Genomic DNA, 27,393 nt, shown 5'->3' with positions numbered 1-27,393 from the left:
ATAGTTCATTATTTTGGCTATTAATGTTCAGGGGGTGCTCCTGGCGGAGGATTTTTAGTCAAGGATCTGTGTGCTCGTTCGACCGTGAAGCCTTGTGTAAGCTCACCTGGGGCCACCTACCTCTTGCAACAGCATACTTTCCACACAGGTTGTGGGGTCTGCGCCTTCTAGTCTCTCCCGTAGGCCCAATATTCTGATGTTATTTCGTCTGGCTCTGTGTCATGGCCACAGGCCCCAGAACGCAAAAACCACACCATCTAGTGATGGGGGCAATGGATCACTTGACTCACTTATTGTCCTTTGGGACCTATAAACACAGGGTCCCTGGCTGGACTCAGTCCTGGCGCCTTTGGCGCCAGGCTCATATAGAGATGTGAGCAGGAACACTTTATTTCAGTGCAGGAGTGCTTTTACTTTATTTCAGAGCAGGAGTGCTTTTATTTTACAAGAACTTTCCAGGAGCTTAAAGCCTTTATTCCAGAGAACATCCTCATGTGCTGACTCATCGGGTGTGGCTCCCTAGGCCTGGTCTTCATGTGCTGACTCATCGGGTGTGGCAGGCAGGCTGAACCTGGTGGGCGTGGCTTCAGAAGCTCAGCTATATAAGCTGCTCCATCCTTTAGGCCGGTGACTCTCACCGCCGCTTGCACCAGTTTACTTACCTTTGAAACCAGGCGTTCTCCTGCAGCTCACCTCCAGGGAACTGGTGCTTCATCGGTTCATCTGCAGACTCATCTCCAGACATCCATTGATCTTGATCGCGATGCCGCAGCACCGCACTCCGCATCCACGAACTCGGACCCTGTGAAGAAGAAGAAAGACAAGGTTAGAACATCCGTCCTAGGGCCGCGCCGTATTTGAACCCAGCGCGCCCCCTAGTTAATTTACCAGCTACTGTACCACTGCAGCTTTGTTCCTCGTTCCCTCCGGCTGTCACCTCGAGCTCCACAGCTTCTGCTGGGCCGGCAACATCACATGCAAGGGAAGAAAGCAAAAGAGCAAACATCAAAAGCAGAACGGACAGCAAAACAAGACAACAAACTTTACAATACAACAAAAACAGACAAGGAAAGACAAAGGCAAACAGGAACACTTACCTGAGGTATAGTGCCTTAGTCGAGGCAGGACTGGACTACCACGTGCAAGGGACCAGTGAAGGAACTCAGTCCAGATCACAGATCATACAAGCACCCCTGCCAGAAGCACCAGGACGGAGTGTTCGCCAAAACTAATCAACAGGAGCAGTCCCGAGCAGCATCCCTATTACCACCAGTCACCACATAAGCGCAGAGGGCAAAGTCGGACCCGAGCGACCTCACCCCTTGGAAGGGCTGCAACCGTGCCCCAACACCTCCGCAGAGACCAGGTGAGCATAACACTCTGCCCTCCACGTCATTTGCTCTGTTATCTAACATTTGTACTTTCTGTTAAAGTATTTTAAAATCTGTTTGTGCCCTCTGTATGCTCGTTGTATTATTCTTCACTTGTGCCTCTATTCTCCCAGTCCTGTCTGCTAGTGAGCGGACATCTTGACGCAGGATACCCACATCTATCATTACTGCGTCGATCTTGGATTACAAGAATGACTTCAGGGCCGCCATGGCCAAAAGGATATGGTGTTCGCTTTTTGATTTGTTCCTTCATTGGTTCCGGCAGTGATGATGATTTATTCTCCGCCTGAGTACTGGTTAGACCTTTGGCGTAGGTTTCTTTTCTGGTCTACTTGACTTTCCCTAGTTTATCTTGGGCTCACGAGACACTGCGTCCTGTGTTATGAACTGCAGATGGTGCTCGGCTGTCAATGTAGGTTTAGGTGTCTGTAGGCCTCCAAGGCCCTACGCTGCACTCAGCTGTTTAGGTTTGGGTCAATGCAGTAATCGGCTTACTTATCTAGTGCCTCAGATGTAGCAGTTACTAACGGCTAGCATGTCGTCTGGGCCTGAGAGCTTTCTTCGTCCGGCCCTTGCAAGTCCTGGTGTATAACCCGTGTTCCATGCGCATCCTGGGGTGGAGGAACGATCTGCACAATGCAGTTGATTCGGTTTTAATGCTTAGAACAGTGTGTGGTATTTATACACTGCAGGCTGATATTGGAAGAACTATGTCAGTGAGGCAAATGCTTGTGTCCAACGTAGAGTTGCCGCCCCTCGTTGGGTGTCGATGTTGGTCATGAGCCACTACAGCCGAGCGCCAGGTCTGTGGTACTTGGGGGCGCTGGTGAAGATGTCACCAATGTCTATCATAGGCCCACTGGTGTATGTTTCAGCAAGTCAAGGCTGGCCACTAAGTGGTAGCACTTCAGTGGGCAGGGGCCACTAGGCAAGTGTTACAATTACATTAGTCGGACCGTGTGTCTTTTTTTTAATGTATTCTGAGCAGAAGCGGGAAACCCTTGTGTCTTTTTTCGGCCAAGGAATACTAGCTTTGGACAGCCTGCCGTCCGTCTCCCCGAGCGGGTGCGGGCGCAGTGGTACTCTCCTTTCTGTCCCAGCCGCACTTTAGGCCCAGCGTCTGCCGCGATCGTTCACTGTGCTATGTTTCAGCACGACATGTGATGGTTATTGCAGCAGCGGAGGACAGGGGGAGGCTCTAACGTTGTTGGCAGTATTCAGATACTTCGGGATCTTGCAGAGGTTTACCGGTCGCTTTGGTGTATTTTCCGAGTACCAGCCGCCATTTTGTCGTGCCACTCACAGCTCGACTACCATGGAAGGTTTACACGAAGTGTTCATCAAGTGTTGACGTTGTTGAGATCGCCGAAAGCGGGAGATGAAGGGACTGCGTCTTCACTGCATGGCTGCTGGCCACGCCCCCCTCATACTTTAATTATTACATTAATGTATAAACAAAAGAGAAGGGGGGGGGCAGCACACACCCCTGAGGGACCCTCGCTCCACCATTAAGTTTTCAGTGGTCTCACCTCCCAGCCCTCACCTTACAGAAGCTTAGTTGTTAGCATAAAGTGATTGAATGCAGCACAGCAATGGGCCTAGAATGCCCTTGCTCCTCAGCATTGACCATAGCTTACTTCGGGAGATGCAATCAAATGCTGTATGCAGATAGACAAATACAGCATACATCCTATTATTTTATAGGGAGATATATTTGGACAGAACTGCATACAATCGAAAACATTGGTTCACTGTTCCTATACCTGACTGAATCCAGCCTGCAGATGATTTATATGGCTACCCTCTAGTTCTTGCTACATAATCAAATACGCAAGTTACCAAAAGGAGCCCAAATGGATGGCTCCTCCTTTAACATATCAATCGGAATCCTATCGGACCCTGGTGCTTTCCAAAGTCCCAAATCGGCTATAGCTTCTTCCACCTCACTAATAGAGCACATCAATGGGGATTCTGCACTATGCTCTCTAACTAACTGATCCAAATGAACAGGTGAATCATTCTACCCTTTCTTATACAAATTACTAAAATTATGAAACCATTCTCCAGATGTAATAATATTGGAGACCGGGCCCATGGATTTCACCTCATTTCCTTCTACCAACCTCCAAAACCTGACCTGATCTCCATTGTCACTCCAAGACAGTAGTTCACCCATATTTTTGTAAAATATTGAGACTTTTTTAGAGCCACTACCGCCTTCTGTTTAGCCCGGAGAAGCCTCAGATTGGGCTCATTAATCACAACTGCATTTTTAAAGTAATTCCGCTTAGCTAACAAGCAGTCTATATCGAACCCCCCTTTATTCGCCAGGTTGTACTTCCTGATCTTACGTGCCACTTTCAAAAAGAAGGTTTACAAATGTGTCACCATAGTAATGCATAACACTCCCACGCCTGAATACATGTTAGGCAGAAGCCTGTGCAGTTCCCTTAGGGACCACTGCAAAAGGTTTAAGACTACAGGTGTTGGCAGTAAACCTAATTGGTAGCAGTCTGTACCACCCAGATGTACCTGTTAGCTGTGGCTGAGCAGTCAGACTTCTCTCAAGAAGAGTTAGGCTGTATATAGAGTATACACATTAGGTACCAAAATACAGTAGCACAAGCAAACACTGACCAGAGCTTTGGTATAAAAGTATATAATTATTTATTTAAAAACACACTTGTAAAAATACACTAGCACTAATATGGCAAGCAAGTTCAAAACAGTCGCTATCAATATATATACATCCCTGATTACTTATTGAACAAGTCTTAGTTAAAACACCACTTATTTGCAGACAGAGGTGAGCGCTTAACCTAAGATGGCACTCCAATAAGTTAGTTAAAAGGAGGGAAAAAGGCAGAGTTAGGAAAGCACACAATACCAACACTTTTAAAAGAACCACAGCAAGGCAAGGAAGGCAGAGTCTACTGTAGAGCAAGAAAGTTCATATGCCAGGCCCACTCTTGGAGAGAGCGGGGCGGAATGTGTCCAAGATCACACAGTTGAATTATACTTTCAGGAGTCTTGGCAGATAGTTCAAAAAAAGAGGTGGATCAGTTCAGAAAAAACAGGTCCCAGGTCACCCCAGGATAGAGAGTCAAGGATTTCCGGGACACCTTGAACAGTCTGTTGCAAGGGAGAGCAGGCGGAACACAGTACCTGAAATGGTGAGAAAGCTCCAGCGGGGGTAGTTGTTCCTGGCAGCGGGTGCAAGTCGGTGCTTCGTCCAGGGGAAGAGGAGATCTCGACGTGGAGGAAAGCTGGAGGTCGTTGCACTGACAGGGAAGAAACCAGCCGCAGAGTTTCTCAGCTAAAAGGGACTACCCTTTTATTCCCGGTAGTGGTGAAGCGTGGCTATCCGGCCGCCGGGGTGCTTGGCATGGGCGATTCGACCATGAGACGATCCAGGAAGGCGAAAAAGAGGGCGAACTGGTTATCCCCACCAGTTCAAAGGAAGAAGACTCTCCAGGATGAAGATCTTCTCTGTCGTCGGGAAGTGGTGAGGCGGTTCAGCAGGGCTCCACCGGTGGTGTCGTCGTTGCAGGTCGGCTCAGCTTCTCCCTCTTTGGATTCTTTAGGTCCTGTGGCGACTTCTGAAGTTCCAGTCCCCAAAGCCCTGCATGCAGAAAACCCCCATTCATCAGTCCGAGCTGTCACTCAAACATGCTAAGTGGTGAGCCGGGCGGCTGACCACTGGGCCAATCACACAAGAATGCGACTTGAGTTGCAGAGGCAACTCAGTCCAGGGTGCCTAAACCCCCCTCCCACACATTCTGTAGACCCATACAGAGTGGCACCACTTTGGAGGGCTTCTGTGTAGAACTCACAGATCTACAGCCTCCTATTTGACTTAACCAATGTATAACCTTGTTTACTTACAATTCTTGATTCTCATAGGAGCCCTACGTTCAATTTTGGGACATCATACATGAACACATCACTTCCTCTACCCCATGCTAAATGTCCCCTAGAGTCTGTGTGATTTATCACTCTTTTAAGCAGGTGGGGTGAATCCTCAGAGATGCCCTTTTGAGTTTTCAGGCAACCAAACACCTCCTATTCCTATACACGTTATCTAATGGGATTGCCATTAGCAGTTGCAAAATTCCACTAGAAAAACCAATACTATGTGTGCTCTCGGCTCTATTAATGTTGGCCCTGGTGCCCTTAGGGATATTCACAGAGCACTGACCATCCTTTGCAGTTTTAGCCTTGGTGAATGGGTCCTTACAACCTGAGAGCTCTAAAATGCCCATCTCTATAGGTGGTTCCATTGGCTTACCTGTACCATTTCTCTTACCATATTCTCAAGCAATTTGGCCAATAGCCCTTGGCTCAATGACCTTAACTGACTTGGCCACATCGTATTTTAGGTTTGCTAATTCCTTTAGAATGGATCTAATAGCTACCATTACTTAGCTGGGACCCAGGTACAGGCAATATTGGGGGGTTTAGGGTTGGGTGGGTTGTTGCAACTCAGCAAACTTGTTACCCTGGGCTTAGGGCCGTTCGTTTGCACTTCATTGGTATTATTAGTCTTGCTCCCACTCTTCTTGCCTCCCACCCTTTGTCCAGCATAACTCTGCCTCCTGAGCCCGGACCTCTTCATTTAGAATTTCAAAGTGCTGAACTTTGCTGTCCTGATATTGTGGCAATGGAAAGGCTGCTCGAGGGCCAGTAATTTCGCCATTAAACCACCCCCTTCTATATCATGATTCACAATTTGCAATGATATGGGGGTAAGTGACATTCAATAGGGCCTCTTCCCGGCATGTATCAGTGCCAGTAATAGGTAGCACATAATTACTTCCTTCACTCTGCTCGGGGGAATTTGAGAGTCTGAACTTCTCCAGTTGATCTGTAGTGTTTTTTTATACTTAGCAGTGCTGGGAACACACCCAAACGTCGGACTAACAGTACTTTTAGTGTCAGCAGAATCTGCAGGTATTGACGTTAAGACACTACAATTAGAAGTTCGACCGACATTTGCCACAGTGGCACTTTTCTAACATCAGCAATGTCAATAGCTTTGATATCACCAAGAAGGTCTGCTAAGAGGATATTCATGTCATAAATGGGTTTGATTAGTTTGAATAGCCTCTTATGGCCTTCCGCGGTTGAGATGGAGTCAACTGCTTTCCTTTTGCCAATTATAAATAACATGAAGCTTCAGACTTTACTCCACCAAAATTAGTTGCCAGATAATTTTTGTTTATAGATCACTGATCTATACAGTGTGCAAACTCAACGGATTTGAACAAGAAGAACTTGAGCCTGGTGATCATCAGACAAACAGTCGCAAAGTCGAGTAGTTAGGGCAAATGTGCAAATGAACAGTATGTGCAGTTGAGCTTGGGGTGCAAAATGCACAGATTCTAGTGCAGATAATCCATTTGTGACCTGTCCTTACATAAGTGTTTGACTGTGCAAATTGTAAAGATAATCCAGTTATATAAAATCAAGTACAAAACGGGCATTAATGCTAACCTGGGTTAGCAAATATACCAAATGTACCAGTTATGTCGATTTCTTGATTACTTGATTTTTTTAAGTAAGTTCCATATAAAAAAAAATAGTATCTCGGATCAGTCTGTTAAAAAGTTAATACTTAGTTTTCCGGAAAAGAAGATTGCAAGCCTTAAACGCCATCCATGTGTGGTATGGGCTCCAAGCTGTACAGTTGTTGCAGTGCTCGCAGCTTCCAGCACCCAAGCGGACAATATAGCAATGGCAGACGATGAAAAGCAGCAGGCTCCTGCTCCTGACGGCGAAAAACAGAATTAGGCTGTCTCTCAGCGAAAGCTCATTAGGGAGCGGGCATCTCCACACCCCTGATGTCCACAGACAGTAGAACCCAGGGGTGTTGCTAGGCCTGGAAAAGATCCGGGTGGGGTTGCTTATGTCAGGACTTGGGGCTGATAGAAGCTCTAGGGCTACAACCAAAGGTCCCGGGGCTATAGCGCCCCCCAGGCCTCCCCCCAGCAACGCCTCTGGCAGCACCCTTACGCTGCAAGGGTGACTGAGCTTGGGTTTTGTCCTCGATGCTTGCTTCCTTACTTCTGCCAAGGCAGGGGGCGGGCTTACTCCTATTCACACAACGGGGCCCAGGACAGCCACAGACATTCAGCGCCCTTGTATATGATATCAGTTGTATGATCATGCCTACCTGAGGTTTTCATTACTTCTGGGGAATTCTAAAGGCCTAGTAAATAATTGTACATTTCTATACATCTTCTGTCAACTTAAATATTGGAGTGCTCTTTTTGTGTTTCCCACTGTCTCCTTAGCCCACTCTCACACCCTCCTGATTCTAAGCCTTACTGCTCTGTTAATTTACCTTGCCTGGGTTTGGCTAGACATCAGTTTCTAGCCATAATAGGTTGGCCTCGCCGAATCCACCCCATGACTGATTCTGAAAATACAGGTTAACTGCCTCCCTTATTTAGTTTGTATTAGTGCCCCTCCTTCCATGTTCAAAGGACAGGTGGTGTGTGATTAAAAGGTGTAGCATCATGCATCTATACAAAAGAGATGCTCACATGCATTCAGAGTCAGTAAATTATCCCATACATGAAAGGGGGTGTACATCATTAGGAAAGAGCTACACTCAAACAGAAATGTTGACTTGCACATTTACAGGAGGGATGCGGATCCATAGCCAAGATAACCCGCAGCCATGCAGTAGGGGACACTGCAGTCATATGGGCAGACGAGTTGTCTCCATACATGAGGATAGAAGAACTCAACTCTACTGTGAGATTGTTGCCACTTATTTTAATGCTCCTATTTACCTTTAATGGAAGCAGGTACTTCAGTGTCCATCATGTGTGTCTACTGCATTTTGCACAGCTCACCATTTGCCTTTCTCTCCTGGTTTGTTTGCAGGCAAAACTTCCACGTGGGATCCATCAAGTGAGACCCCACCTGCAGAACATAGACAACGTTCCTTTACTGGTTCCCCTCTTCACAGACTGCACCCCAGAGAGTAAGTCACTAATCGTGTCCCTTGAACTACCAGCCTCCTTGTCTGAAGCTGCTACTGTAGGTTGGCCCTCCATGAACGGTCAGTAAATGTCACAGGTTTTCTATAGTGCCCTGGAAGGGGGAGCTTAGTTTAATATGAAAAAACACAGACCCAGACCAGTGAGCAAAAGGAACAATGCATTTCATCTAAAAATGTGTTCTTATAAACACTGGTGTTTTCACTTGGTATGTAGACCGATGCAGTGGGTGTCTCTGGATATATAGTAGAACTCCACACTGATGAATGGAAAGTTGGTGTAATCATGGGAGTTGTAACCTGCATTACTCTTGTGTTGTCCACTTTCCTAGATACTGATAGGACCTTACATATGCCTGTGTTTCTATAATTCTCTGAAGTCTAGTCACATGTGGCCCCTCCGTGCCTCAGTCCTGCCCCAACACATCTGTGGTCTCCTCTAGTGTCTAGCACTTTCTCTCAGATTACATGTGCATCTCCTTAAATTACCTAAATTGTACAATTGAGTGTTTATTAGCATTTCTATCTCTTTTTTTATTGTCAGGATATTGGTGCCCCTGACCCACTTAGGCTCCAGGTTACGGCAAACACCGGGACCCGTATACAAAATGCTTGCAACTGCTCCATCCCATTTACTCTTATTTCCTGTGGTATTCTGTAACAAGGTCAATCATTAAACCCGCTATTAAATCCACCCCTCCTTTTTGATATCCACCTCCAACATAGTCTGGACCAGAACACTTTGAAACAACACGTGGTGGCACAGTGAGTCTTCATGGTCCACTCCACCATGTCCTCTTGTTTCCTTTTGTGCCAGAAGTGATATCCTCGGGGGCGTGGCCAACTGTGAGGCGATGCAGACGTGAGTCCTTTTGGCTCCTGCTGCCGCATCATACATCCTGGAAATCCAGCCTGATATGTGACCGCTAGCCGTGCTCCAAGAGGGCCGCAAGAAAGAGGAACACCCGCGGCACAAGTCTGAGAAGTTGTGGTGACTGGGGAGGCGGCTGCACTGAACCCCAGCGATTTGAAGTCCGAGGCCGGAGTCCCCGAAACAAGATGGCCTCTGCTGGAGATCCGCGGCTCCGACCGGGCTGGTGACGCCCTGCTGAGGAGACTGGAGACCTGACCGCGGCTGGGCCGGGGGCTCGGCGGGGCTGCAGAGGCGGTGCCTACCTCTGGCGCCCTGAAATCCGAACCGATCCGGACATGAACGCGTCCCCTGCACGACCTGCTGCCCCGGCGGATTGGCTGTCCTGCCGCCATCCGGGGCCCACAAGAGGATTGGCGGTGGTCCCAGACAAGCCCGAGTCCGCAAGGGATGCAACAGAGGAGCAACATCGGGTGGGGCAGGGGCGGCGCCCGCTCTTTGACACGCTGGTCGGCTGGACCGATCCCTGGGGCGGTGCCGGTCCCGTGCTCACTGCCCAGGGGTGCCCGCTGGGGACCGCAACAGCAACGTGTGCGTGTGATTCAGGGCAGCCCACCCACGGCGCCACGGCCCCACCGGGGCATGGTGGACAATTAAGTACAGGCCCGCGGGCCACTGCTGGATCGCCCAGAGAAGAACTGTCGGGTCCTCCATGGACCGGAACAAACAACGTCCAAGCGGAACAGCACAAAGCGTAACACCACCCGCACGGAAAAGGACAATATAGCCGGCTCCCCCCTAGGCCCTGAGGCAGCGGGGTAGTGAAAGCCGGTGGACCTGCCGAGCCTAGCCGGAGAGACTGCAGGAGGCGCACATCAGCCTGACCCGGAACGGCCAGGAATAAGTGAGGGGTGCCCCCATATACATCCAGGAGGTCCCTACGCCATATAACACTGGTGAGTGTGCCGGGCTGGGCGAGCGGTCAGGAGTGACAGAGCACCGCCCCGCCATGGCCCGACACGTTCCCGCTCGCGGCCTGACACTAAGACAGTGGGAGTAAGACCAATAGACCGCTACTGGTAGCAGGACGACTGGGCCACTCTCGCAGAGTGCGGTGGCTTGGCATCGGAGCCCGCAATCATACGTGAACTAACAATAAACAGCAAAACCCAGCCTCTCACCTCATCATTGAGTCGCGACCGAACTGGGCCGCACTCCGTGAGACCGAGAGACAGGAGCTCCGCCACGACATTACACCTGCCTGACCGGGTTGCAACCATGGGCAAAGAAAAAACAAAAAAGCCTGCCATGCAGAATAGGATTGAACAATATACAGTCACTTCTTCTCAGGCCACCGACCTTCAACCGCATCTATCTGGAGACATGGAACACGCCGACACGCTCTCCCTAAAAGATGTCATGGCCGCAATAGCCGACTCACGCTCGTCCATGGAGCAGAAGATTGATCGGATAAGTTTGGATGTGTCCCTTCTCAGACATGACCTGCATAAACTGTCCGCGTGTACCAGAGAAGCTGAGCAGCGCATCTAGATGGGCTACACAATGTGCAACACCAACTCCAGGGAGTCGCGGCCACACTCGAGACCTTGGAGGAGAGGGTCGAAGAAAGTGAAGGGAGGTCCAGACGTAACACTGTTTGTATACTCGGTATCCCCAAGAAAGAGGAGGGCCCATGTATGGAACTCTTTCTGGAACAACTACTAACAGACCTCTTCGACTCACACTCCTCAAAATTCTTCTCCATAGAGAGAGCACACCGAATGCCCACGGGAAGGCCGTTGCCTGGCGCTCCTCTGCGCACTGTGATAGCGAGGTTCTTGAACTATCGAGACCGGGACGCACTCTTACAGCTGGCTAGGACCAAGGGCACGGTAACCTTCAACGGGTCCAGGCTGGCCTTTTTCCCTGATTATACAAAGGAGGTACAGAAGGCGAGGCAATCCTTTGCGAAATTTAAGAGACAATTGCAATCTCTGGGTGTCAAGTATGGCCTGCTTTTCCCTGCCCAATTGAAAATTTATCACAAAGGCACTACAGTTCACTTCGACAACCCAGGTGAAGCATGGCGCTGGGCGGAGCAGCACATTGAGGGGAACTGGTCGGCGCCCTGAGGAAACAGGCAAAGAAACCCTAGAACACCTCCGGAACAACGACCCAGACCTGAGCAAGCACCACCCCCTGACCCTCTGGTGCTCGGAGGAGTCGGGGCTCCGCCCTGACCCCTTCGTGGGCTCAACCTCCTGCCATTAGGCAACCATACCATGGAGGCCACCACAAGGGGCCCTTGGAAGGACGCCAAAGGCGTGTCACACACCTACAATGCGGTAAGCAGGGATCTGCTAACCTCGCACCTGGGGTATCTTATTCCCCCCCCCATCAGTTCTAGTTGAACTTCTATAGGGGCTGTTATACGCTGACAATCTACTCTTTTTCTCTCCGATTGTCAGCACATGTTGGGGCGACAGGTACTTGTGTTGGGGTGGAGTGTGGGGAGGGGGTAGGGAAGGTTTTGTTGGGAAGAGTTCCAGGTTGTTTCAGGACCAGCTTATCCCTGCAACTCCCAAGGGACAACAGTGTTTCTGGTTAGTGGGGCTTATAGCACGCCCAGGCAGCGACTCAACCATCAATTTTTGTTTATTTTACACTACAGCACCATGCACCGAGATGATATCCCCGTGGGCCACCCGTCTACCCCTTAAATAATCTTGCAAGATGACACCTGACCATTCTCAAATGCCACTTACTTCACGTCCCAAGTCCATTAAGATCCTCACCTGGAATGTGAACGGGATGGGCTCCGCGATCAAGAGACGCCTGAATAAGCAACTACTCTCTAGACACTCCCCCAATGTGGCCCTGATTACTGAGACTCACTTAGCGGGATTTCACTGTAATTTCTTTCAGCGGACCAATTATAGGATAGCTTTCCACGCGGGATATACCATGGGATCCAGGGGCACCCTCATTCTCATACACAAACGCGTCCCGTTCGCACTACAGGAGCAGGACCCCAGGGGTCGCTATGTGTTGGTCTTGGGTACACTCTGGGGGGAAACATATGGGTTTGTCTCAATCTACTCCCCACCGGGACTGGGGCAGATGCTTTTAGAAGAACTGACCACCCTTATGGGTAAACGCCAACCCGATAAATGGTTCCTGGTAGGCGACTTTAATGACATCATGTGTAACTCCATGGACCGCTCCCATCTTAGACAGCGTAACCCGACTGTCACCACAAGGCTTTCCGGCTTTGTCTCCGCTCTGGGTCTCTGTGATGTGTGGCGGGAACTCCACTCCGAAACCAGGGGCTACTCATTCCATTCAGGTGCCCACGGCTCCCTCTCTAGGCTCGATTATCTATTCATCCCGCACACTGATCTTTTCAGAATACTTTCGGCGGAATTACTTCCCGGGGAATCTCGGATCACTCACCCCTGATGGTGGAATCACGCCTACAAGGTAAGGCCCCACCTAGAACGTGGAGGTTAAACAATTACTATCTGAACTGGCCAGAATTGGTGGACCGCCTCACAGAGGTCTGCACCGAGTACTTCGAGATTAACGATACAGGCGAAAACGACCCGGTGGTGATCTGGGAGGCTTACAAGACAGTGTTACGGGGGGAAATTATCTCCTGGACGGCGAATAGGAGGAGGAAGAGGCTCCAGAAAATAAATGAGGCCGAAGCCGAGGTAACCCATTGGGAAAATGCACATACCCTCGATCCAACCCCCCAGACCCACATATCCCTTAAAAGAGCCACCGAACACCTCCGTAATCTCATGCTGGATAACGCCAAGCAGGCCCATTGGGAATGCAGAGCTAGGATATATGAGCTGGGGGACAAGGCGGGGAAAATGCTGGCGTGGTTAGAGAAGAGAGATGAGGGACAGCGCTGCGTTCGGGAAATCACCCCGCAGGGGGAGAGATGCCGATCGCATGCTGAGATAGCGGAGGCATTCACCCAATTTTATGCTGCCTTGTATCGGGCCCCATCAGTGTCGCTTGACCCAACCCTTCTTAACGACATAGCAATCCCTACCCTCTCGGAACAACAGCGAGAGCTTCTGGACGCCGACATCTCCGAAGCTGAAATAGCAGATGCACTGGCACAATTTCAACCGGGGAAAACTCCGGGCCCCAATGGGTTCCCGGCTGAAATCTGGCAGAAACTAGGGAGTAATAACATAGCCCCCTCCTTCCAACCCCCCCCCCCATCGGATGCTGCTGACAGCCCGGGAACAAGGTTCCCTTCCACAAGATCTGTGCAAGGCCACCATTGTGGTCATCCCCAAACCGGATAAACCACAGGAGAAATGTGCCTCATATAGGCCAATCTCGTTAATTAACGGGGAAGCAAAGGTCCTGGGTAAACTTCTGGCCAACCGGCTCCAGCAAGTAGTCAACACCTTGATACATCCAGATCAATGTGGCTTCATGCCACATAAATCAACCCGAATGAATCTGCACCGACTTCAATCCGGTGCTAGACAGTGCCCCTATTCTGGACACCCCATTAGCCCTTTTAGCAGTTGATTTTGAAAAGGCGTTCGATTCAATCAGATGGGATGGCCTCTGGGAAATCATGGACCGTATGGGGTTTGGAGAGGGTTTCCTGGGATGGGTAAAATTGCTTTATATAAACATCCAAGCAGAGGTCATGGTGAACGGGTGGACCTCCCGATCCTTTCCCCTGGGCAGAGGCACAAAACAGTGGTGCACCCTGTCCCCCCTCCTCTTTGCCCTCGCGATTGAACCGCTGGCTTTGTGGCTTCGCCAGTGCAGGAAGTGGACGGGTTTCAGAGGGCCCGAGTAGCATGGGGATCGTACTTCCCTGTACGCCGACGACCTCCTGTTGTACCTGGCCGACCCGATTCGCACCCGTCCCATAGTGACCCAGAAGCTCGTTAGCTACGGGGAATTAAGCGGACTGCGAATCAACTGGAAGAAGTCAACACACTTCCCGGTGAAGGGAGGGGAGCAGGCCAGCTCACCGAGCTGCCCGTATCGGATTGAATGGCAGGCTTCAAATACTTGGGAATTTGGGCTACCACTGATCTAACCAAATATGCGATGTATAACCTCCAACCGATCATAGAAAGGTTTGTTAATGACGTTCGTCACTGGAAGCTCCTTCCTCTGACTCTCATGGGGAGAGCAGCGCTTTTTAAGATGGTGGCACTCCCTAGATTCCTTTACGTCCTGCAGAACACCCCACTTATGATCCCTACCTCTGAATTTACCCGAATAGACACCCTTCTCAGGGAACTTATCTGCGGGGGAGGCCAGTCAAGTATTGCGTTGAGCACTTTGCAGAGATCGGTCTGGGAGGGCGGGATAGGGGTACCCCGCCTCCAAACCTACTACTGGGCCTCACAGCTCGCGGTGGTCAACGACCTGATCCATGGGGACCGGGCACTGCCCCACATCAGAGCCGAATTGGATGCCATGCAGGGCTTGGACCCGCTACAGATATTATATCAATCCCCACAACTGCCCCCTCGGCAGACACCTACAACCCACATCACCATCACTTGGCAACAGGCACACGTGTTTCTTGGGTGGGGAAATAAGATAACCGCAGCGCAGCCCCTATGGCAAAATGGTAACCTGAGGGAAATTGAGAAGCTTGAACCATGGCCACGCTGGGTAAGAGCGGGAATTTTGAGGGTGGAGGATACCCTGAGGGACGGGAAACTAGCTTTGTTCGAGGGCATGCAGTGCAAATGTCATGACATGGTCCCCGACTACACATCGAAAGAGCGCAATATGTTCCCCGCCTACATCCCCACCAAATGCACATCCATCCTTTACAACGCCATTACATCCTTTTCTACCCCCGAGCTATCGAGATTAAAGGCTAAATGGGAGAGAGATGTAGGGGAGATAGATCCAGAGGACTGGATCTAGGTTCTTATGCATCCACGGGAGGTGGCTATCTCCTCCAGGCTCAGGCTAGTGCAACTCAAAGTCCTGCATAGAATATACTACCCTAGAACTACTTTATATGGCTGGAAGAGGGCTACGAACTCGAACTGTCTCCGATGTGGCGAGGAGGAGTGTACCTTCTTCCACACTCTGTGGCTGTGCCCCCGGATCCGTACCTTTTGGAATGCTTGCTTTACAAAGCTCTCCAGGGTGCTCACTTGCGCCATTGAACTGAACCCGAGGGTCCTGATCCCTCGGTGTGCCGGACCCTTCTGCGACGGCCCTAATGAAGCGTAACATGGCACAAAAATGGGGAGTGCCAGACCCCCGACACTGGAATAGTGGATTTTGGATATGGACTCATGTGCTAAGATGGAACACCGAATCTATGGCACAAGAGGCTGCCCAACCAAAGCAGTTAAAATATGGGGGAAATGGGACGAGTCTGGGCCCTGAGGCCAAGGTCAGCGATGCTTACTGCACGTACAGATGGAGAGTGGGCCGGGGGAAGAACTCGTGGTGTTTTGTAACACAAATGATATTCTGTTGATTTAAGATGTGGACGTTGTCCTGAAGTGCTTTTGTTCTGCCGCTTTGTTTGTGGTTTTTGTTCTTTTGTTCTGTGGATAGTTTGCTTCAGTCATGAAAAACAATGAAATGTTTTATATAAAAAAAGAAGTGATATCCTCAGTATGTATACCTGGAGCCACTGATGTCAGTTTCAAACCCTCACTTCATGTGTGTGTGCTGCATCGGTAAAGACCATGACATGAAAGAGTGTGGGTCATGTTGCTCCATGCGAACGAAAGGCAGTGAGGGTTCAAATGTTTTATGTTCTAATGCAAAAAGAAAACTCAGGAACATTCTTCTCTGGAGCGTTCCCAGACCTCAAGGCCAGTGCTTAAGACACTGGCCCAGAACGCTCTTCAAGCTTTTAGAAATGGTCGGCAAAAGAAAGTGCCATCTCCACTCCAGAGATGAGTTCTCTTCTTCCTGAGTACTACTCTTCCTCTTCAAGAAAGCTGCAGTAGGGGATCCCAGCATTGGGTGAGACCAGAGGCCCTGCAACCCAAGTCATACGGGCAAGTTCTGGGTGCCTACTTTTCTTCTTTATTCTCCCATCTTTTTCTTCCACTCTGAATGAATTTTGACGCCTTTCATACAGCTATGCTGAAGGTCTTTGAGCAGTCTCCCTTCACTCTGAACTTGCGTTTAGTCTTTTTTTTCTCCTATCAAGGTCCTCTCTGAGTACTCTAAGACTGGCACCCAAGGGCTTGGATCAGAGCATGACAAAAAAAAAAGTATAGCCATCAGCACCTTTTACCTTTGCACTGCGTTCTGCATCTTCCTCCTCTGCACTATTTGCGCCACCAAATCAGTGCTACAAAACTCCAAGTTTGCCCCACCTTTGCCGGTGCATTGCTCTCCAGCAGTGCAATATGGGTCTGCGCTTGGGGGTAAAAGTTTTGCTTCCTCTCACACGACGTCAAACCTTGTTTTCAAGTTTTAGGGACATCTATGAAGAAGAGGAGGAATTTGAAGATCTGCTCTGTTTCTCAACCCACCGACTCATTTAGTGGAGTTGTCCAGATGAGAGAATTTGCTCTCTGAATCCTCTCTGATGCATTTGGCAGAGGATTTTAGGAAGGGAGGTGGCCTGGATATTTCTCTTATTGTTGTTGATGGGTACATCGGCCATTTCTGGCTTAGGTCTATGTTTGGAATTATTTAGGGTGGTAATATATAGGGAAGTGACGCAGTGTGCATAGCAAATGCATCAGTGGAACAAAAACACACAACATATCGCCAAGAAAGGTTTCATATGTGTTACTGTTTTTAGCAGGGTATTCAATAACTAGTTGCCTGGTGTAGGTGCGGCAGCTCCTTTTTTTTTGCCCTGTTGGTGTTCCTACCGAGTGAGTGCAGGGATTGACCTGCCTCACTGTATTTTGGTGGGTGACCCCTCCCGCCCCCCCCCCCTTTTTTTTTTTTTTTTTTTTTTTTTTTTACCCTGTTGATGTCCCCGCCTATTGAGTGCAGGGATCGACCTGCCACATTTTGCTTTTGTGGGTGATACAGAATTAAGGAGGGGGTGAGTGGAGGGTGGGGGTGGAGGACAATTGTTGTTCCCTCCTGTTCAGCCTCCGTGTTGGGCTCCGGAGGTGTCTGTACGACGGAATCCTCCGTGTATGAGCCTGTTGGGGTGCGCTGGGGGATTGACATCTGGTGTGCAGATCCATAAATCCCCTTCTCTACGCTCTGACTAAGTAGCGAAAAGGGGTATATAAGCCGGGGACTGCGGGCTACGGCCTTTGACCCGGTATCTACTGCTAATGGTCTTCCCCTTATTGGAGGGTTGGCGGTAACGTTGGACAAATTCTCCCCCTCCGTACTGCAGGGCTGGACCAAGTGATAGCAGTGCTTTTTCCCCCCTTTTTTGCTTTTCAGTCGGCTTAGTAATTAGCCATTCGAAAGAGTGAGACAACGCAGAGATGCAGCGGGGGAAAAGAGCGCAGCATTTGATCTATAACCTACGGAAAAACAGGACCCCTGCTATAAAAGAGCCGAAGGAGACCCACAGAAAGGGAGGTAAAGCTAAGAAAAACTCGAAATATGCTCTACCTGTAGCACAGGGAGCTATTACGGAGTTCTTCCCTGTGAACCCCCCTCCAGAGACCAATTCAACTACAATTGAGGAGACGACTGAACCGGCAAACACAGGAGGCACCTCTCTAAATTCTTCCAACTTTGATGAAATTGATAATAATTCTCTTTTGGATCTGTGTTTGACGATACAGAGAGGGATGCAGACACACACGCCACAGATAATATCCAAAGTTTTTTCGCCCCAGAAAGAAAATAACATGAATATTGATTTAGGGGGACATAATATAGCTGGAAGTGGGGAACGTCTATCTCTCTCCCCGAACCTTGCAATGGCCTCAATGGAGGACGAGCCAGACCACGAGATGGTGGAGAGCACTGGTTCCCAATCCAATGCTACACAGCTAGCTGAGCTCCAAACGACTGTAGCTTCCCTCCAATTTGCTTTGAAGATACTGCTACAGATGACGGGACGTATCTTATCTAACACCAATTCTATTTCCACGATATTAAACTCGAAGGATATTCTGCGAGAAGAAGCTGAAGTTAACTTATCGGACGCTCTCCAAATAGCCGAGGAGATGGAAGAACAAGCAGACGAGAAGGTGCAAGGGTCACCTCATAGCAACATCTTAATTGAGGATACTCCCACAGAGACAGAGGAACAAGATTTGGAACATCGTCCCCAAGCCCCCCTCACGCGTAAACAACGTAGATTGGCCAGAAAGGCCCTCAAAAACAAGTCAGCTATAATACATGCCCCATCTCCTACGGCAGGGGCAGGACCTATATTCGAAACTCGCTCAAAAAAAGCCAGAAAAAGACTGACGAGAGCCGCCTTGCGAGCAGCAACAAAAGGTCTGCTTACAGATTGGTTAATATCTGATGATAAGTCCCAGGCCATGGACCTAGAGGAAACTGCATTGGAGGACTTGGTGCTTGTCTGTGAAGTAAGCACGCCCTCCCACCTTGAGCCTGCTCCGGAGACACGGTCCTCGGAGGACCCGACAGAGCATGTTCTCTTGGAACAGCAGAAGCAAGTGCCTGAAATCAAGAATAATCGCTTATGCTTCATCAAGAATCTGTACCCCAGGAATAAGACCTCTTGGTTGGCACGCTCTGAGCTATTAACTCGGCTACACCACATTCCGCAACTCCGTATTTTAAAATCTGATGACTTTCTTTTCGTTGAACCTCTGTCGGGTCCTTCCTATCGCAACATAGCTATATTTGTCTGCAGGAGACATGGTCATTGGACTCCTTAGTATTAGATGGTTTTGTTATACATCAATCACCTGCGAAACGAGGCTGTAAGGGTCGCCCTTTTGGTGGCCTACTGACGGGGGTTACCAATACTATCAAGTCCCGGAAAATACAGTGTAAAGCTGAAGACCAGTTATTGGTGGTGGAAGTAGAATATCCTACTGAAAGTGGCTGTAGCAGGTTTCTATTAATTAATCCGTATAACCCTCCTGGAGCAGTAGCAAGGGACACCTTACAAGAGGCCATACAGGATTTACTCTCTACGTGGACATTAAGAACTAGTAATGTTGTTATCACTGTTGTGGGGGATTTTAATTGCCATATGTCTGACGATACTCGTATACCCACCAATTCAGGTCTCAGTGCGAAGTGTTTGATGACCCATAGCAAGAGGGAGATTGAAGGACTTGGGTGGTTACAATTGTTCGAAACCTGGGACTTGGCGATGATCAATGGCCACACTTTTGGGGACAGACCAGGGAAGCATACTTGGGCAAATGGATCATCACTTAGTACATTAGACTATATATTTATGAGCCCCGAGATGCAGTCCAAAGTAAGGGATATGTGGGTTAAGCCTAATGGATGGAGTGACCTTGCTGCGCTGCATTGTTCAATATTTATACGATCCCCCTCACTCCCCTAGCGCATATTGGTGATATTCAATCCAATTGTTCAGGAACTAGAATTATATGGTCGGAGAAAAACATCAGAGCGGCATCTGAAGCTCTCAAACCTACCACCATACAGGGCCTTTATGATTTTCATGATATGACGATAAACGAAATTGAAAATTGGATATTGGGCTTTTCAGGTCAACATGCTTCAGCCAAAAAGGGCCACATGTTAAAAACGGGTGGTACTCAACCCCCTTTTAACAGAGAAATCAGAGATGCCAAGAGAGGGCTCAGAAGAGCGATTCGTGGTTTAAAATCTTTGAAACTGTCTGAAACCCAGTACCGCGAGAAATTAAGAACTGCTAAAACTCTATATAGAGCTGAGATTAAAAATATCAAGAGAATAGAGCGAAATAATACGGATCAACGACTCATAACTACGATTTGTGCTAGGAATTCACGCAGCATTTGGGCACTTCTCAATAAGAATAGAGGGAAAGTTAAAGGCCCTATGGTCAACCCAATTGACGAGAATACTTGGGTAGAGTTCCTATTAAATCGTAATACGAAAGAAGAAGAGTCCGGGAGTATATCTATTGAGAAGGCCCCGGTTCTCCCCCCTTTTGATGTCTCTCCGGAGGCAATCCTTAATAAAATTTCCTTGCCTTAAGTCCTCGAGAGCTCCGGGCCCAAATGGGCTAGCGAATATCGTGATCAAAAATAATTCTGTATTCTGGGCGGAGTTATTCTCCTTACTTTTTAACAAAATCTTAGCCCAGGGAACTATCCCCAGTTCCTGGAAAACTGCCATTCTGATTCCAGTATTCAAAAAAGGTAGTCGCTCAGACCCCAACAATTATAGGCTTCTATCTATGTTAGATATTACAGGGAAACTGTTTGCCTCTTTACTGCTAACTGAGCTGCAAAAATGGGTAGACAACACTAATATACTTAGCAGATTCCAATGTGGTTTTAGACGGGATTTCTCTACATCACATAATCTACTGGTAATGGATATATTACGCACTAGAGCGCTTAGTAAAGGACAGCCCCCTTTGTATGCCCTCTATATTGACTTCAAGGCCGCCTTTGATTCCATCCCTCGTGAGCGGCTTTGGGCCAAGTTGGAAACAATGGGATGCCCATCAGGACTATTATACTATCTTAGATTACTCCATCATGATACCTCGGTGTGCCTTAGACTTAACCAAGAGGGCAATACGACTAGAAATGTGCCTCAAAATAGGGGGGTTAAGCAGGGCTGTGTTACAGCACCTCTCATTTATAACTTATATGTTTATGACATCCCCGGGGCACTTACAGATGTGGACAATTGCCCACCAAAATTGGGGGATGTACTGTGTGTCGTTCTGGCCTATGCTGATGATCTGGTAGTCCTAGATAACACCATAGGTGGCCTCAGGCGCTCAGCACATATTCTTTGGGACTATGCTAAGACCAATGGTTTGTCCATTAACCTGGATAAAAGTAAAGTACTTAGATTTACCAGGAAAAGGGTAGCCCGTGTGAACTTGGTGGTACATAAAAATCTTATCCTCTATGCCCCTTCTTACTGTTATTTAGGAGTGGAAATAGAACCACTAGGTGATTATACATTATGCAAACAGAGGCGGACCATTCGTGCATTACAAGTAATTTCATTAGTCTCATCTTTCACTAACAAGCAGGGCGGTTTCACTCTATGGGGGACCCGCCATCTCTATATGCAAGTCTCTGTCCCTATGGTTATATATGGCCTCGAGTCGCTGTTAACAGTTGACTTAGAGTGGCTTCAAGTGATCGAGGGCAAGTTTTGGAGACATATGTTGGGTCTTCCCCCCGGTGTGCCGATGGCTGTGATAAAATTGGAATTGGGCCTTCCTTCATTGAAAGCATTGATATTGAAAAAAAGAGCTGGGTTTTATCTGAAGATAAGTGGCTCCTCTAATCCAGTATTGTCGGTTATCCAGCAGGAACTGACTAAAAAACATACTACCTCACCTTTTTATAAAGATATGAGTACATTTTTTGCCGACATTGGCTGGACTCACAGAGGGGCTTATGTATCTAATGAAATTTTAAATGCACTCGAGAAAAAAGTAGAACTTTGGGATTGGTTAGAATATTTCTCCCATCTGAGTAGTCTCAAGTCATATAATTTTGTGAAATACCGAATATATCAGTTTATGAAACCACAGGCCTATTTATATCTCTGTCCTACCAGAAGACTTCGACGATTTATCATTCTGTTTCGGCTAGAACAATTGCCTACTCTAACTAATAGAGGAGCTTGGAAAAATATCCCTCCTAATGAGCGGACATGTCGGCTTTGTAAATCTTTATCGTGTCCAGAAACAGCTAGGCATCTTTTGACGCAATGCCAGGTTATGAAGGAGCCGATTATAAACTTTTTGGGTGAATTTGTACATGATCTATTAGCTATCCACGAACTGTCGTTCTGGCATTACTGTACCAACACTTGCAACATGCACCTATTCATAGCACTTTATAATGTCTGGCAACAGATTGAATTAGGCTTAGGTCTTTAATTAGATCTGAATTATAACTGCCTAGTCATTTGTTTATTATATTTTAAATTTAATATGTATTGTATACTGATGAATTTTCTTATTTCTGAAATGGATTTAATATTTGATGTGGATATTTATGATTTTATCTTATGTTTGAAAATGAAATATGTGTAAAGTTTGAATTTATTTTCAACCTATATCACATTAAAGAATTTGAATAACTAGTTGATGGAAACATAGAGCAGACTGCATCCAAACCCTCCGTGCATAATTTCTTAGCACAATAGCATAGGGCAGCTTCGTCAGACCCTAATTTACTTAGGACACGCCGTACACCAGTGAGTTTGGACACTCAAATGACCACAGCATGTTTTAGCCCTACCGCCTTTCCCATGGCCAAACCAGATAGTCTTAAAAGATTGATGCATTTCAGAGAAAACTATTTGTATAATGGCAGCTTAACCCTTTGTACTTTCAATGTGTCATGTACTACAGTGCGTTATATGCATTCTTTTTCGAACACTCCTGAGATTGCTTGACTGCGTTTCCCCTAGGGTACACAATGGGAAGGAAACTACAATACACGTTTTGCTATCGGTACTTGACACCACAGAATGTGTGGGAAGTGCAGTTGAAACAGACATAGACTTGCATTTGCATTCTTGGCTGCTCATGGTGAGCTTTGCTCAAAGCGAGCAGTACATGCTCCTGGATTTATCATTTCATGACTTGGACCTATTTGGCATTCGAACGGAGGAAAGTTTAGAGAAATCCAAGGCCTCTCGAGCAACAGTGACATTGTTGGGCTTATCTACCCCTTGGCAACCTATCTCTTTTGGCAAAGGATACTTTGGACCATCTTCTTTCCCACAGAGAAGGTGTGGACCTAGACAATCCTACCATACCCTCAACAAAAAGTAAAAAGGACCTTGTGTCTCTCTAGGGCTGGCGAGTCAAAAACTTCAGCCAGTGTGTCTTAAGGACACCAGCCGTAAAACTGCTTCATTCTTTTCCTCAACAACACCTCGGGGTGGCGGGTGTTGCAGGACTCTACATTTCTGGATAGCATGGCAAGGCTTTGGACTTTTGAGTGCCATAAATTGTGGTCTAGGGCTGTAGCCTACTATTTCTACACAAACAACCCACCAACACCCTGCCCTGGCCATGTATTCTCCTGATCTGCTTCTCCTTCAAGAACCATCTCACCTGCTGCTTAAGGGAGCAGTGGAGCTTGTTCTTTTATTGCATTTCAGGAAGAGTTGGTATTCTCTCTTACATCCTTGCTCTCAAGAGCGACTAGACAACGCTAGGTCTCGTGCCCATCCTAGCCTTGAAAATTCTCAATAAAAACCTTCAAGAAGACAGGTTTAAGATGGGGACGCTGACATGGATTCTTCAGTCTTTGAAGCTACCCAATTGGTTTGCTACTTTATGCTTACTTTCCCGTCCCTGTCAACTCAAACATTGGAAATATGTTTCATATGAAGTGGGGAGCACTTACCAGTACGCAGTGCTTCCATTTGGTCTCGCTGCTGCCCCCAGACTGTTAATTTAAGGTAATGTTGGTGGTACAGCCAATCATCTTGGAACAAGGGTGCACACCTTTTCCTAACTTGGTGACTGGCTCCTTCGAGCCATTTCAGGGAAGACAGCAATCAAGGACCTCTGGATGACATACCTCCTGCATACTACCTCCTACATACATTCATAAGACTGAAGTTCTCCATCTTTCTAACTCCAATGACCCCCTCTCCTTCCCTCACACATCTCATTTCCACCCAATTTACTCTCTCCTACACAAGGCAGGTAACCTTGGAATCCTCTTTGAAAGTGATCTTCACCTACACTGCTTCTACTTTGACAGCAGCCAAGGCAAACCTACTGAACATCGGGAAAATCATCCCTTCACTTACTTTCAGATCCACTACAACCCTCAAACTGACCTTAATCAGTCACCTTGACAACTGTATGAGCCTCCTTTGCCTTTCTCTTTTTTATCCCTGATTTTAAAGTTCTCAACTTTGCCAACTATTCCCTCTACAATCTTGCTCACCCTTCTCCCATCTCCAAAAACTGCTTTCATGCTGGTTGGCTCAAAAACTGCGTGCCCTGTACGTTTCTACTGCTGGTTTGCAAATACCTACATTGCACCCTCCCATCTAGCCAACACTAACTCTCGCTATACACCAACACACACTCTGTAAACGTTTTCACTCCCAAATGTCTTAATTCCCTGTCCTGCTCCTTCATGTTTCCACTTCTTTTCCGGCTGTTGGAGCTTCCTTCCTCCTCATGTAAATATCCCTGTCTACTCATTTATATTCTCACTCACGGTCCAACTCTTAAACCAGGAAGGGGCATTCTCTACCTACTCCCTCATTACTCCCCTTTCTTGACATACCTGCACTTAATGTCATTGCACTTTCAAACCTGTATATTGCCATTTCCCTTGATCTCAGTATGTAATGTTTGTCCTACTCCTGTCTCTCTAGCATGCACTCACCTTCACTAACTATCAATTTCAGTCTCTATTGAAAATGTACAGGACCCGGATGTGCGCACCAGTAACTGTTGATTGCTTTCTATGTGTTTCTGGGCAACATACAATGTATTATCATTAACTGCACTACAATACATGAAGTTTTTATTTGAACCTAAATTATCCCTTTCTGACTCCCTCCACATCCCTTAAGTTCATTGAGGGAGGCATGGTTTTCCACCCGCTTAAAGAGAGTGACAAGCAGCCAGACCATTGTTGCAGTCTTCCAGCCAAATGTGGAGCACTCATCTGAGGTTTTCTTGAGTATGTTAGCACTGATGGCATCCTGCATTTCGTAGTCCAGGAAGCACTGAATACGTTTGCTACAGTGTTCCATGAGGAATTGGTGCTTCCAAGCATTATCCTGGCTTCTCCACAGGCCTACAAGTACCTTCTTTGGTGGGCATCCAAAATATTTCCATCAGTCAACTTGCTCACGGACACATCTGTGATTCCATTGGGAGCTCATCTGCAGGATCAAGGTGTAGAGGTGCAGCTGAATGCCTCTGCAGGAAGTCCCGCCCTTCTATGTCGAGTATGTTGGGAGCCTGGGATCGTGCCGTGTTTGACACAAGCAGTTGTGACTATACCACAGCAAATATTCGAGAAAAGGTATCCACTGAGAAACCATATCTGATGCATCCCTGAAGAGATAACAATCTGAGGGAGGAACTCCCCAAAGGAATATGGAAAAGAACAAGAAAGAGTGATATCACAAGAAGCGAGCGTGACGCGCTGAGAAGACTGGTTGAAGAAGAAAACATATCGACGTTATAGAACATGATGACGAAGTAAAGAATCAAACTTTCATATGTGAAAAGTACGATTGTACGTGTATGACACACTGCAGAAAATGCAAGCTGTTCAATGACTATATAGATGCAGCAACGCAAGTAGACTAAGTGATCTTAGAAGCTGGCTTTAAATAGAGAATAGACTGCAGGCGGGGATGCCATTGTATAGAAACGGGACATCGGTGTCATGAATTTAGTAAGCCCGGACCCATGGAAAAGAAAGGTCGAAGTTGTGTCGCAGAAAGAAATAGCTGAATCGCTGACTTGAATGGTGAAGCTGTTTGGCCTGGTGTCAAAGTTGACAGCCAAGGCTGGTTATCTATTCCGTAAGGCAGCACACGTGAGAAGGTGAATCACTCATTGTTAAAGCGCAAAGAAAGAAAACCAAGCATGGCAAGTTTTATTCGGTTAAGACATTTAATTATTGCAAAATGGACCAAATCGTGGTCTCCTGTCATGTGAGCCAAGAATGAAACAGGCATGCAGTTCCAGAACTATGATAGCGCGTGCTCATACTCTCTTATATTCTCAGAGGCGAGAATAAACTGCAAGGCCAAGTTCAAAGACCATCTTCATGGCAGAAGGCATGGGTGATGAGAGACTTCGGGCCAATTGGGTGGGGAGGTAAAGTAATGTCCACCTCCTAGCACCTGGGTTTGAGCTTAAGTGGTGCTAAGTGAACCGAATGTTCCAGACATGGCACAAGCGTGCCAACAGGGACGTCATTTAGGGGTCGCCAGAGTTGGCAACTGAGACCTTTTTTTTTTTTTTTGTAATGCAAGCTTGCAAGCTCCTGGGATGTGGCCAGCACCGTGTGGCTTTTTTACTTCTGAAGTGGCTGGCTTGCTTGTTCAGGCCCCTTAAAAAAAAAAAAAAGAAGAAAAATAAGGAGTGCCACAAGTCTAACACTTTCAGCACTGACCCTAAATAAGAAAGGATAGGTATACCAAATAATGTGTCTTTCTGGTATTCTACACAATAATTGCTAGACTCATTAAAGGTTTATTTACGGGCACACTTCAGGGGGTGAGTCACTGATTTAGTCTGTTCTTAAACGCCTCGACTCAGCCTTTCATCCTTCTGAGGTCGATAAATGGGTACCAACACAGGTTGGGTGATATTGGGTGTATATATTTTCTATATAAAGCGCCTAAGCGTTAGTGCTGTATAATAACACATCATTATCATTTGGTCATGGTCGTCTGCTTGCATTCACAGTTATTTGATAATATGGGCCTATACACACTGATCTTAACGATACATATGGCAAGCCATTCTTGTATGAAATCTACATCACATTATAGTGATATCCTAACCATATTTTTCATAGTGTACAATGCTATGTGATGCCACTTCTTGTTTTGTCAACGGGTGAAAGGTCGTGTTCCACCTCTTCCCGTGATATCACGTTGAGGACGGGTCAAATGACATCACTTCCTGTGATATCATCGGGGGGTCAATGGTTGTGTGATGTCACTTCCACTACCCCTGACATTTTGGTGAAATGACATCCCTGTGTGCCAACCAATTGTACAGGGCAGTATAACGAAGGGCCTTATAGTTTGAGAACCAATAATATTCTGTGTACTTAATAGTGTTGAAGATGACTTACACTAGAGGAGGGCACAAGTTGTCCACCTTATAGTAGATATCCAACCACAACCCAACCCCTTATAGAAAGTATACGTAGATGTTCCCCTTGAACGTACTATAATCCCTTGTCGGTTTTCCTTATTTGCCACATAGTATGACATCACGTATGACACATTTTTACTATATAACTGTGATTTTATTTTTTTAATGAAATCGCGCCTTGAAACACTTGTGT

General features: G+C 47.4%; 1 protein-coding gene across 5 annotated transcripts in view; it reads left to right on the top strand.

The window, feature by feature from the left end:
- Positions 1-27,393, top strand: part of TMEM94 (transmembrane protein 94) — a 2,019,771-nt gene that overhangs the window by 1,258,568 nt on the left and 733,810 nt on the right. For all 5 annotated transcript variants that reach the window (XM_069654803.1, XM_069654805.1, XM_069654804.1 and 2 more), the window contains one exon: positions 8,283-8,382. In XM_069654803.1, the coding sequence (XP_069510904.1) occupies positions 8,283-8,382 (100 nt within the window). The remainder of the gene's footprint in view (positions 1-8,282; positions 8,383-27,393) is intronic.

This window comes from Ambystoma mexicanum, chromosome 3q (genome assembly GCF_040938575.1).
Source record: "Ambystoma mexicanum isolate Mex_15411 chromosome 3q, UKY_AmexF1_1, whole genome shotgun sequence".
NCBI lineage: Eukaryota > Metazoa > Chordata > Amphibia > Caudata > Ambystomatidae > Ambystoma > Ambystoma mexicanum.
Note: the sequence above shows the minus strand (reverse complement) of the source record. Positions and strands in the feature narration are given on the sequence as shown.